This window comes from Lipotes vexillifer, unplaced genomic scaffold (genome assembly GCF_000442215.2).
Source record: "Lipotes vexillifer unplaced genomic scaffold, Lipotes_vexillifer_v1.1 scaffold1048, whole genome shotgun sequence".
NCBI classification, from domain to species: domain Eukaryota; kingdom Metazoa; phylum Chordata; class Mammalia; order Artiodactyla; family Lipotidae; genus Lipotes; species Lipotes vexillifer.
In genome coordinates, this window is record NW_006785351.1 from 2,457,201 (window position 1) to 2,469,471 (window position 12,271).

The window sequence follows — 12,271 nt, forward strand, 5'->3', positions numbered from 1 at the left end:
GAGCTTAAATTTATAATCCAAAATGCACGTGTGCGTGTACACATGCACGTTTGCACACACACACGAAACCATCTATAATCAGTCTGTGGGGCACAGCTAAAGCAGGGCTAAAGGGAAATTTATTAGCACTAAACACCTATTTAGGAAAGAAGAAAGATCTCAAACTGATGACCTCAGCTTCTAACCTTTAAAAAACTAGGAGAGAAAAAAGAAGAGCAAACCCAAAGCAAGTATGAAAAAAGAAGGAATAACAATAGCACAAAAACCAATAAAACAGAAAACAGAAATAAAATACATAAAAATCAGTGAGACAAAAATCTAGTTCTTTTAAAAGCTCAACAAAATTGATAAACCTCTAGCCAGACTGATCAGGGAAAAACAAAAGAGTGAAAAAACAGATTACTAATGTCAGAATGAGAGATGGGATATCACTACTAATCCCAAAGACTATTAAAATGATATGGGAAAATTAGGAGCAACTTTATGTTAATAAACTTGCCCATTTAAATGAAATGGATAAACTTGCTGAAAAAGGTAGCCTACAAAAGCTCATTCAGTAGCTTTGGGAATAAACAAACAGCGTAGTCCTTTATTTATTTTAAAAAAAAATTGAATTATTAATTAATTTAAAACCTTCTCACAGAGAAAACTCCAGTCCCAGATGGATTTACTGGTGAATTCTACCAACCATTTAAGGAAGAAATAACACAAATTTTACAAAATTATTCCTGGAAATGAAAGAGGGAATCTTTTTAAACTCATCCTAAGAGGCCAGTGATACCCTGATATCCAAAGTCTGTCACTGCAGTAAAATTACAGACCAGTAGCCCTTATGAACATCATCACAAAAACACAACAAAATATTAGCAAATCAAATCCAGCAATATATTAAAAAACATAATGTATCATAATCAAATGGGGTTCATCCTGAATACAAAGTTGGTTTAACATTCAAAAATCAAACAATGTAATCCACTAGACTGAAAAAGAGAAACCACTTGATTTTCTCACTAGATGCAGAAAAGCAATTTAAAACAAGTCAACACCCATTCACGAAACAAACTAGGAATAGAAGTTGCTTACCCTGATAAAGGCAATCTAAGAAAATCCTAAAACTAACATTATACTTACTCGTGAAAGCCTAAGTGCTTTCCCCTTAAGATCAGGAACAAGACAATGATGCCTGCTCTCACCATTTTAATTCAACATTATGCTAGAAGTCCTAGCCACTGCAGAAGGAAAGAAAAATAAGTAAAATACATCTAGACTGGAAAAGAAGTAAAACTGCCTTTGTTCTCAAACAATATGATTGTCCATGTAGAAAACCCTAAGGAATCTATTTTAAAGAACCTACTAGAAATAAGGTCAATATATAAAAATCAATTGTTTCTCTACACTAGCAATGACCAATCAATCAGAAATTTAAAAGAAGTTCACAATATCCCTTAAAATTGAAGTACTTAGGGATAAATTTATCAAAATGTATATGACCTGTACTCTGAAAATTATAAAACACTGTTGTGAAAAATTAAAGACAACCTAAATAAATGGAGGGATATACACATGGATTAGAAGACCCAATATTATCAAGTTGTCAATTATCCCCCAAATGAACTATACATTCAAAGTAATCTCAGTCAAAATTCTAGTAGGCTATGGGGAGTGGAGGGGGGTTGAAAGTGACAGGCTGATTCTAAAATTTATATGGAAATACAAAAGACCAGAATAACTAAAACAATTTTGAAAAAGTGAACAAAGTTGCAGGACTTCCACTGTCTGATTTCAAGACTTACTACAGAGCTAAAGTAATCAAAGTAGTATGCTATATAGATCAATGGAGCAAAGAGTGAAGCCAGAAATATACTCATATATATATATATGATCATTGACTTTTTATAGATCAATGGAGCAAAGAGTGAAGCCAGAAATATACTCATATATATATATGATCATTGACTTTTTAAAACAGAATTCTTAGAGCACTTCAGTTCACAGAAAAATTGAGCAGAAAGTAGTTTCTATATATGCTATGTCCCTGTACACGCACAGCTTACTCCACTATCAACATCCCCCACCTGAGTGGTATATCTGTTACACTGAGACATCATTATCAGCCAAAGACCATAGTTCACATTAGGGTTCACTCTTGGAGTTAGACATTCTATGGGTTTTGACAAATATATAATGACACAATAGTATCATACACAATAGTTTCACTGCCCTAAAAGTCCTCTGTGCCTGGGCTATCCATTCTTCCCTCCCCCAAGTCCCTGGCAAACAATGATCTTTTTACTATCTACATAAGTTTTGCCTTTTCCAGATTGTCATAATTGGAATGGTACTGTAAATAGCCTTTGCAGATTGATTTCTTACACTTAGTAATATGCATTTAAGATTCCTGCATGTCTTTTCATTGCCTGATAGCTCATTTATTTATAGCACTGAATATATTCCCCTGTCTTGATGTACTAGTGAAGGACATCTTGGATGCTTCTAAATTTTGGTAATTATGAATAAAGCTGCAACAAATATCTGTTTGCAGGTTTTTGTGTGGACATGAGCTTTCAACACTTGGTATTTGGGTAAATACCAAGGAGCATGACTACTGGATCATACAGTAAGAATACATTTAGTCTTGTAAGAAACTGAAAAGTGTCTTCCAAGGTCACTATACCACTTTGCATTCCCACAAGCAGTGAATGAGAGTTCCTGTTGCTCCATATCCTCATGAGCATTTGGTATTGTCAGTGTTTTCGATTTTTGCCATTCTAATAGACGTACAGTGGTTAATCAATTACTTTTGACCAAAGTGCAGGGTAATTCAATGGGGAATGGATAATCTTTTCAATGAGTGGTGCTAGAATAATTTTATAACCATATGCGTAAAGGAAAAAAAAATGAACCTTGACCTTTGCCTCAGATGATATACAAAAATTCAGGCATTAAACAATAATAGCTGAAACTACAATACACTTACAGCAAAATATAGGATAAAATTTAGCCAAATAAATCCTTGAGGCCAAGATTTCTCGGTAGAACACAAAAAATAGTTTTATGAATGACAAAAGAAAAACAATGATCAATTAGAATATTCAAAATTGAAATATATTTTGCTTTGAAAAGACATCTTTTCAAAGATGTCAGGAAACTTTGGGGGGTCATGATTGTGGCACTGGTTATATAACTGTATATATTTGTTAAGATTTATTCAATTATGCATTTAAAATTGGTGAACTTTTGTGTAAATTATATGTCAATAAACAACAACAAAAAAAGGAGGAGATCCAAAAGAGGATAAAAAACAAATTTTTAAATAGCACACCAAATATCTTCCAACATAAGATAACCTGATATATAAATACAGAAGGGTCAAATGAATAAACAGACACAAAGTTAGGAGAATTTTACATTTTAATATAATATCATGACTATTGTCAGTGCTAAAAGGTACTTTCTTCACGGTAAAAAGTAATTACTACATTTGATAAAACTGGTATAATTAACCCACTATGCAACATCATAGCTTGCATATTATTTGTATTCATAGTCTCAAATTTACAGGACATTTTTCAAATGTAAGGAGTTAAGAAAAACTAATCAGAAAAACAGCTTTTCTGTGGCTTTAAAAAGGAAAAATTTCCAATAATAGGATATGAAAAAATTCATCCCTGAGAATCAGATATACTTTCTAAATCCAAGTTCCTTCAAGTCTTTTCTCTTTTTTTTCATTTATTGACGGAAATGTAAAATGTTAGATTGAAGCCAAACGTTAAAAATTGTTTTAAATTCTCACTTACTTGGATATAGAATATCAGCAATCTCGAAGTCATTCACCCGACAGATGGGCAGAAATGAGTCCCTTGAAGATAAAGTGGAGCAAGCATATTGAAAAGTGTACTGTGAATTACATACTAAGCCAAAGGGCATAAACATCTTATTTTCAAAAAGATTTCTGGATATATTTCTCAATGTCAAAGGACCAAGTCAGAAGTCTACTACAATATATAATCCTACAGCACTGAAATCTACTTTTTCTGTATATTACACAAATATTCATGTAATACCAAGGTATCGTTATAGATTCTAATAAACAACCCACACTCTCTGAGGTACTAGGACTCTCTAAGAATGCAAAACCCTCCAACAATTTTAGACTCACAATATCTTAATACATCAGCTGAATGAACTGAAGGTGCCACAGGTGGAGGCAGTTAGCTGTGTTTGCTGAAAGTGTACAATCTTGGATATTTATGGGATGGAGTAGAAAGAAAAATAGTAGAAATTCCCTCCCAAAGAAAATCATGTCTTTAAGAAAGCTGAATGTAATGTAAATACGAACGTGGACTAAGAAAATGATGACTCTTTACTCACAAATTAATAAACAGATTGCTGACTGGTAAGAAGCCTTCCATTATATGTGGATACATGACTTCAGAGTTCACTGGCATCTAAATGTAATAAACCAGAAAATCTAAGTTACACATTGATTAGACAAAATGAGAAAAATCTTCAACCTCAAGAAACCTTAATCATAGATTACAATCAAAATATATTAACTTATTATCATTAATTTAAAACAAACAAGCAAACAATACAGATCCTGGCACAAAACTAGAGTTGTCATTAATATTAATAACGATAGGTTCACAGTCAGTGCTCAATAAAGACTTTTTAAATGAATTTAAAAATAAAGGGGTTATACTCCAATAAAGATGTTAAAAATAAATAAAGGGGTAATGGTTAGCATTTACTAAATATCAGGTATTATGCTAAGCATTTTCAAAATATTCTTTCTTAATTTTTATAACCACAGTAGGACAGAGTACTATCCCTATTTTATAGACAAAGAAACTAAGCTTTAGCAAGGTTTCATAGCAAATAAGTGACAAACCCTTTGATTTTTAAATAATATATAATATTGGTGAGACTCTACAGATATTACATTTTTGTACATCTTCAGATGATGCCCTGATGATTTAACAACAACAGCAAAAAAAGATTACGAAAAATAATCTTCCTACTAGAAATACCTAATTTGCTAAAAGCTCAATTGCCTTATTTCAATTGTTTTCAATTTTAGTGTATCTCCTACTCTAATTTGGAAGTCCTTACTGAGAAGAGAACAGTATCTGTAAAGACTTTGTTGTTGCTTACTATAGTCTCTGAAGACAAACTGTAAATCTGTCAATAACTGCATAGCATCAATAACTTGTGTCATTCAGGTCTTTAGTAATAGTTTTCATCTTACTAAAGCTATCAGTATAGGCCATTATTATGCCTAAGATTCCTGTGTGACATTAATTTTAAATAAGCCTTGATTTTGTTAAAAATAAAGTCAAGAACTTCCTGTCCTGAAAACCAGTACTCAATGTGAGCATGAGAAATGCAGCAAAAAACATAATTTTGCCTCATCTTAAACCCACCATGTAAAAATGCTCCAGTCGAATTCCATATACTATCTGTAAAGCTCTCATGTAGATCATATGCAAGACTTCAGGCTACAATAGAAAAATAACTTTTAATACTCTGTTGCACCACTATCACCATTATTGTCCAATATTATAGTAAATGGATACAAAGAAGAAAAGAGTGATAACATTACTCCATTCCCCTTGAAATATTTCCTAATTTTTCCAAATTTTAAAACACCTTATATACTTATCAGTTTGCTCACATGTGATAAGTGTCAATAAGATCAGCTGTTTAAGCTTATATACAGAATGTTAGCAAGTATATTCAAATCCAGTCCAGGCAATCTATCCACATTAGGGAATGGAAGATGGGTTAGTCTTTCAAAACAGGTTGTCAGACATATGACAAAAATAATGAGGGTGTATTTTTTTAAAAAGAACATGGGAAACCTTGTTTGATGCCTCAGATGTTAAGGCTAAGATGCCTTAGCTGTTAAAGTGACTACTATGATCCAGGAGGTATAAATTTAATAGGATAGTATGGGATTTTTAACTTTTATCTTCTAAATCAGTGGTTCCCAAATGCTGGCCTATAGAACCTGTTCTCATCCATATACAAGTTCATTTATTCTGAGATTATTTGTTCTATTTTAAAGAATTAAAGAGGCATCAATATCAAAAAGTTTAAGTTCTACATCATTAAACCAGGTTTTATTATGTTATCACTTCAAGATGAACACAGGAAACTGGAAGGAGACTTTGGGATTTCCTGTGACACATGAATACTTCTTTTTTGCATTTAATAACTAAAGATATAAAGAACAGTGTCTGTCAAAACAAGTCAATTCCCCCTTGGGGCATAATGCAAGAAAATTAATCTGTAAGCTTCCAAAGAAGACTGTTTCTAAGCACTTTTTCTAATTGGAAACCACTTGTGGAGTTAAGTTCCTTCAAGCTTTACCAATAAATGATACCCTCAGACCACTACTACTCCGATAATGAAAAGTACTTTAATATGCCTATGGTTTAGAAGCTTTTCTTTCAGGGCAGGGGGGAGAAAACAACCATATTAAAGATTTGAATTCCTAACGGGAATGTAGAAGTTGCCCCACATATAAATTTAATGTTATTTTAAAATTACACTAGGTGAGAGAGTTTCTCTGGATTAAGATGACTAGCCTATATCAAATAGTAATATACATGTCTTTCTCCACATTCTATAGACCTAGTAGTTTAATTTCTTTTCAAATAACATTAACCACATGCAAACACAACCACATTTTACCTTGGGATTTGGAGAAAGATCATTCTTGGAGAGGTTTTTACCATCAGCTCCTGTTAAGATTTTGTTTCGAATATGAACCACAATTTCAGCTACATTATATCTGGGAAAAGACAAAGTTTCCATCTTGGGAGTCTCCTGTTAGTCTGAAGGAATTGAAAACAAAGATCAGAAACATGGCACAACTAGCAATTTTCATTACCTAGAAGCTGATAAATATAAGGACAAAATTAACAACCCAAGGTTGAACTATATTCATAGTAGTGTTAACTACCACCAAATCATCAAACATCCTAGTAAGATAACATTAAAGACAAAAAAAAAAAAAATATTATATATATATATATATATATATATATATCCTAAAATAACTTTTATTCTAAAGCAACACAGTCATTTTCTAGTTTTCCTAATGCTGTTTTCTTTCATATGGGAAAGAAGACAGGTTGAACAGACAGATGAGAAACTTCTTTAAATCTGGGGGGCACAGAGTTTAATAAGATCTATCCTGAGAATTAATTCTCAAAGCAAGATATATAGACGACACTATCAGCAGAATCTATACACAAACAACAGCAAAACAGCATAAATAATAAAACTGTACTCTGATTTAACATTCTATTCAATGTACACACAGTGAGATGATTAATAAGGTTTGAGATGTAAGTAGAAAGAGAGAGAAAAAAAAACAACTGTAATTGGCAGGAATTCCAATCACTAGAGTGAGAACTTGAAAAATAAAATAAAACAAGAAACCATTTCCCCTAATGTCCTTAGACAGTAAAATATTCCCACCTGTGTTCTCCTAGAGCAGTAGTTCTCACAACTTTGGAGACACTTTTCGTTGTCAGGACTAGAGTGAGGACGCTATTGGAATCTGGTGGGTAGCAGGCCCAGAATGTTGCTAAACATCCTGCAATGCATAAGGGGGCCAATCAGCAGCGAAGAATTACTCAGTTCAAAATGTCAATAATGCTGAGGTTAAGAAATCCTACCCTACAGCTAGCACTGAACTCCGTTATAATACTTGCCACAGTGTATTGTGATAATGTTTATAGAACTCTGGCACTGCACTGTGAGCCAACAGTAAGCTAAGACACTTTCATTTTCTCCATATCTCTAGCTATGCCTAACAGAATAGCAATAGTAACAGTAGTAGCAGAAGCAGCAGCAAGAGACGCCACTTTCTCCGCCACTCAGTTAACAATACTTGGTCCAGTACTTATGGATCTCCTACTCTCTAGGGAAGCAGTGTGATCCCAGAGATACAAAGTGAATACACTCACTTTTGCAAACAAACTGAAATGACCCACAATTCTGGAAATCTATTTCTTTAGGCTCCTAATGTTTCTCCGAATGTCAGGGTTAAAAGGCAGCCTTGTCAACTTTAACCACTGACAAATGCAGGAAGCCATTCTAAAAGATGATTAACAAATAACTTCTCAGTTCTGCTTAAACACTTGCAAACATCACAGAATTCACTGTCTCAAGGAAACTTTCTGTCTACCTTAGTATGTCTCTAATAATCAGATAACTCTCTCTCATACTGTGTAGAAATACGTTTGTTGTAACTCTTACCTTCTGGTTCTACTTCTAGTCATTGCAACTACATAGAATATAATAATCCTTGTTCTTATGACTCCACTTTCAAAAACATGAAGAAAGCTATCATATCTCTGCTTAGCCCTGTCTTGTCTAAGGTAAGTATAATTTAAGAATAGCCACTCCTTTTATGACTTTGTTTTAGAAAGTTTACCATTCTACTCACTTTCCTCTAAAACTGTTTTGTCAATGTCTTCTTAAAGTGTAATGCTCAAATTGAACACAATACTCCAGACATGGTCTGCTTAGGGCAGAATATCAACACAGTTGAGGATGGTCACTGCTGATCTTGTGCTACTATAACACTTACTGACAAATGTATATATGTGTGTGTGATTGACTGGAACTCCCAGAACTTCTTCAATATAGCCCGCTTCTCCATGAATTCTTACATGACTTCGTGGCCAACAAGCCAGGACTTCTCCATGTTCTTTTTACATAATTGATTATTTGAACCTTAAGCAAGGATTTGCATTTCCTATTATTGAATTTCCCATTATTCCTATTTCCTATTATTGAATTTTGTAATTTGTATTTCCTATCATTGAATTTCCTATTATTCTTATTTCCTATTATTGAATTTCATAATTCCAAGCTTTCCTTCTACAGCCAGAATCTTTATGGATCCAGATTCTGACACCTCATATATTATATGTCCTTTTCAACATAAATATGCATTCTATGTTTTCACCTAAGTCATAGATTTAAAAATCATCAATTGCCCAAAGACTGCAGAAAAAGTCAACTTTCCAAACAAATTATATCTGGATCAGAGATGATCACAATAGAGAAAGAGGTGTAAAATATCTTCATTAATTATTATCACACATCCCTCTTTTCTAAAGTCTTGCACACTGTGCTATCAGATGAATCTGTATAGAACACCAAATGCATCATGTGACATCTTTACAAAAATACTTTAATTACTCATCCTACCTACCACATCAAATAACCTAATGAATTTTCTGTTACAAGTTAGTCTCCTTCAAGACGTTTCTCAAACTTCCAATGTTTCCTTTTGGAACCACCTCCCACATCCAAATTCTATCTTTCCTTGATAGTACAACTTCAGTTCCAATTCATTCACGTGTGTGTGTAGAGAGGGAGGGAGTGCCGGACAGAGAAGAGGGAGAGAAAAGGACAGAGGGGAGAGAGGGAGAGAGAGGCCTTTCAATACAGTTTGAGCTCTGGTGGGATAAAGTATATAAATGACCTAGTATATGTAAAGTGACCCTCAGATCGCCTACCAAGTAGCACTCATTTACTACTAATTACCCCTCCGTTCCTCATTTATTTGCAACACCATGATCCTGTGCACAGTACGTATTGAAAGAATACTGATTAAATTTCAGACACTTCATTTTTCTAAAATAAACTAGATCGTGGAAATCAAAATCCACGCAGAGGCTAAACAAAAACAAAGAGAAAAGACTCAAAGACTCCCAACATCAAAAAATTAAGTAAACAGTTTCCTGAACTCATTCAGGGAAAATGATCGTGCCACGCATGCAAAGCGCCATGCATACACCGCTCTCTTCCTCTGACTTTTGGATTAAGTATGATATTTTTGCCTTTTGATTTTTGGGCTTGACTTTGGTTAAGCGATGTTTGAGCAACGGAGACTTATCTACAAAGACAGTGGACCAGCATCTGCAACCCCATAAGCTTCTAAATAACTGGGCTAAAAATATACAAATACAAGATTTAACTGACCAGCTGCACCTCAAGTTTCTTTTCCCGTAGTCTATGTTGTACCAGCAAACACCCATTCGTTTCGTAGGAACTGGGCTCAGGTTGTTTGGGGGACTAAAATCCAATAAACACGACCTACGAGCTTTCCCCCACCTCCCAGGGGCTGGCTTCTCCAGCCTCCTCCCCAGCTCTGCGCGTAACGAAAACACTGCCAGGCTCCGCGTCCCAGCTCCCGCCGGCTGCTCCGGAGCGAGAGGGCACACTCAGTCTCGCGTCCTCTGTCCGCGAGTGTCTGCGCTCACCTACCGCAACAGCCGCCCACAGGAAGGCTGCGAGTCCGCGGGGCAGCTACAGACGAACTCAAAAATCAGCAAACACCGACCGTTGTCACTTTTCAAACCTGCCGCCTCCTACTGGAACTCCCGCCCCGTTCCGCCCCGCCCACTTCCTGCGCTCCGCCGCGCCGGGTGCCGGTTGGGCTCAATAGACAAGAGACGGCTGGTGCTGGAGTTGCGAGAGAGGACGCCGGGCTCCGAGCGGAACTATTTTTCGCGGAGTTGGCGTCTAGTCGGATCTAAATTCAGCAGGAAATGGGAGCGCCGCAGTTTGGGGGAGGAGTCCGGGGCTGATGGGAGCGCCAGTTTGGGGGAGGAGTCCGGGGCTGATACGAAGTTCCGGGAGACCTTTGAACGGTTTTGGCGTCCGAGGTGAAGAGCGGAAGTGAATAGAGGGTTTCTGGAAACGAGCTAAACTCAAGGTGACAAGGGAAGGAGGACGTGGGGCAGTGGGGCCGGGTAAGTCATAGAGTCTCAGAGTAATAACACCGATATTTGTTGAGCGTTGATTGAGACGCCTGGTTTTGTGTTGGATGCTTATAGGCATTATCTCATTTAGGCTTCATTAAAAAGGGAAAGGGGGCTAATAGATACTATCATCAAATGAGGGATTAAATCAGGGAGATTGTGCAACTAGCCCAAAGCTGTGCGGAGTAGTTCACAAGTAGCATAACCAGGATTTGGACACAGATCATCTGATTCTGCGTTGGTGAGCCCAACTTCAAGAGGTGGGAGCAGTCTTAACAGTTCATCTGGTCAAATCCTTTCACATTTACAGGCAAGAAACCTGAGCCTCAGAAGTCATTTGTTTACATTTGTATAGTAAGTGGCACTATCTAGTGTAGAACCCATGTCCTTTGTTCTCCCTCCCTTCATTCATCCCTCTACAGGAGCAAGGCACTCGCGGTGCTAACAACATTGAACTCTTCCCCAAATGAGCACTTCCCCAAGTGAGTTGGATTCTTCAAATGATGCGTGGCACTTCATACATGATCACAAGTCTGGGTCTTGCAGCAGAAGATACGATTGGCCTAATTGTCAGAGGGGGGAAACCATTTAGTTTTATTATGTCTTGGAGCTCTAGAAACCGTAATAGAACTTGCTTCTGACTGCAGCGTACAGTATTATCTAGTGAGGGTGGTGTATTGGATGGGAAGTCTGCACTAAAGTGAAAAATAATACTGGAAAGACTATTGAAAGTACACAAATTCTGGTGCTTTGTTGTAGGGGGGTGGTGGAGGCTATACCTATTGATATAGAAATTTATACCGATTTGAAATAAAAATACATTTCATATTCATTAGTTTAGGGCTTCCTTTTCCCTTTTCTATGTCCATTTACTGATGTAATTCTCAAAAGTCAGAATCTAGTAAAACTCAAAAGTGAGTTAGAAAATAGATTTAAAAAAAATACTTGGAGTGAGGAGAGGAGGGAAAAAAAGACCTTTCTCATTGGCACTTACCAAATCAAACTGATTACTTGTGCATGCACATACTCCACTAGGCAGTATCTTCTTAGAGGCAGGGTAAAGGATCATAGCTAGCATAATGGCTGAGAGCTCAGCTCTTGAGTCAGAAAGAACTGCGTTTAAATCCCTTATCACGGGGCTTCCCTGGTGGCACAGTGGTTAAGAATCCGCCTGCCAACCCAGGGGACACTGGTTCGAGCCCTGGTCCAGGAAGATACCACGTGCCACAGAGCAACTAAGCCCATGCGCCACAGCTACTAAGCCTGCGCTCTAGGGCCCGTGAGCCATGACTCCTGAGCCCGCGTACCACAACTGCTGAAGCCCGCGCACCTAGAGCCTGTGCTCCCCAGCAAGAGAAGCCACCACAATGAGAAGCCTGCGCACCGCAACGAAGAGTAGCCCCTGTTCACTGCAACTAGAGAAAGCCTGCTCATAGCAACGAAGACCCAATGCAGCCAAAAAAAAAAAAAAAAAAAATCCC

The 12,271-nt window shown here is 36.6% G+C and overlaps 1 protein-coding gene across 2 annotated transcripts in view; it reads right to left on the reverse strand.

The window, feature by feature from the left end:
* The window catches only part of NUF2 (NUF2 component of NDC80 kinetochore complex), a 30,452-nt gene extending 20,029 nt beyond the window's left edge, over positions 1–10,423 (reverse strand). Inside the window, exons 1-5 of one of the 2 annotated variants that reach the window (XM_007457401.1) lie at positions 10,141–10,423; positions 6,697–6,839; positions 5,424–5,498; positions 4,372–4,448; positions 3,798–3,859 (exon numbers count right to left, since the gene is read on the reverse strand). In XM_007457401.1, coding sequence (XP_007457463.1) covers positions 3,798–3,859; positions 4,372–4,448; positions 5,424–5,498; positions 6,697–6,819 — 337 coding nt within the window. In that variant the 5' untranslated portion in view covers positions 6,820–6,839; positions 10,141–10,423. The remainder of the gene's footprint in view (positions 1–3,797; positions 3,860–4,371; positions 4,449–5,423; positions 5,499–6,696; positions 6,840–10,140) is intronic. The other variant, XM_007457400.1, reaches the window with a different exon arrangement.
* Positions 10,424–12,271: the final 1,848 nt, after the last annotated feature.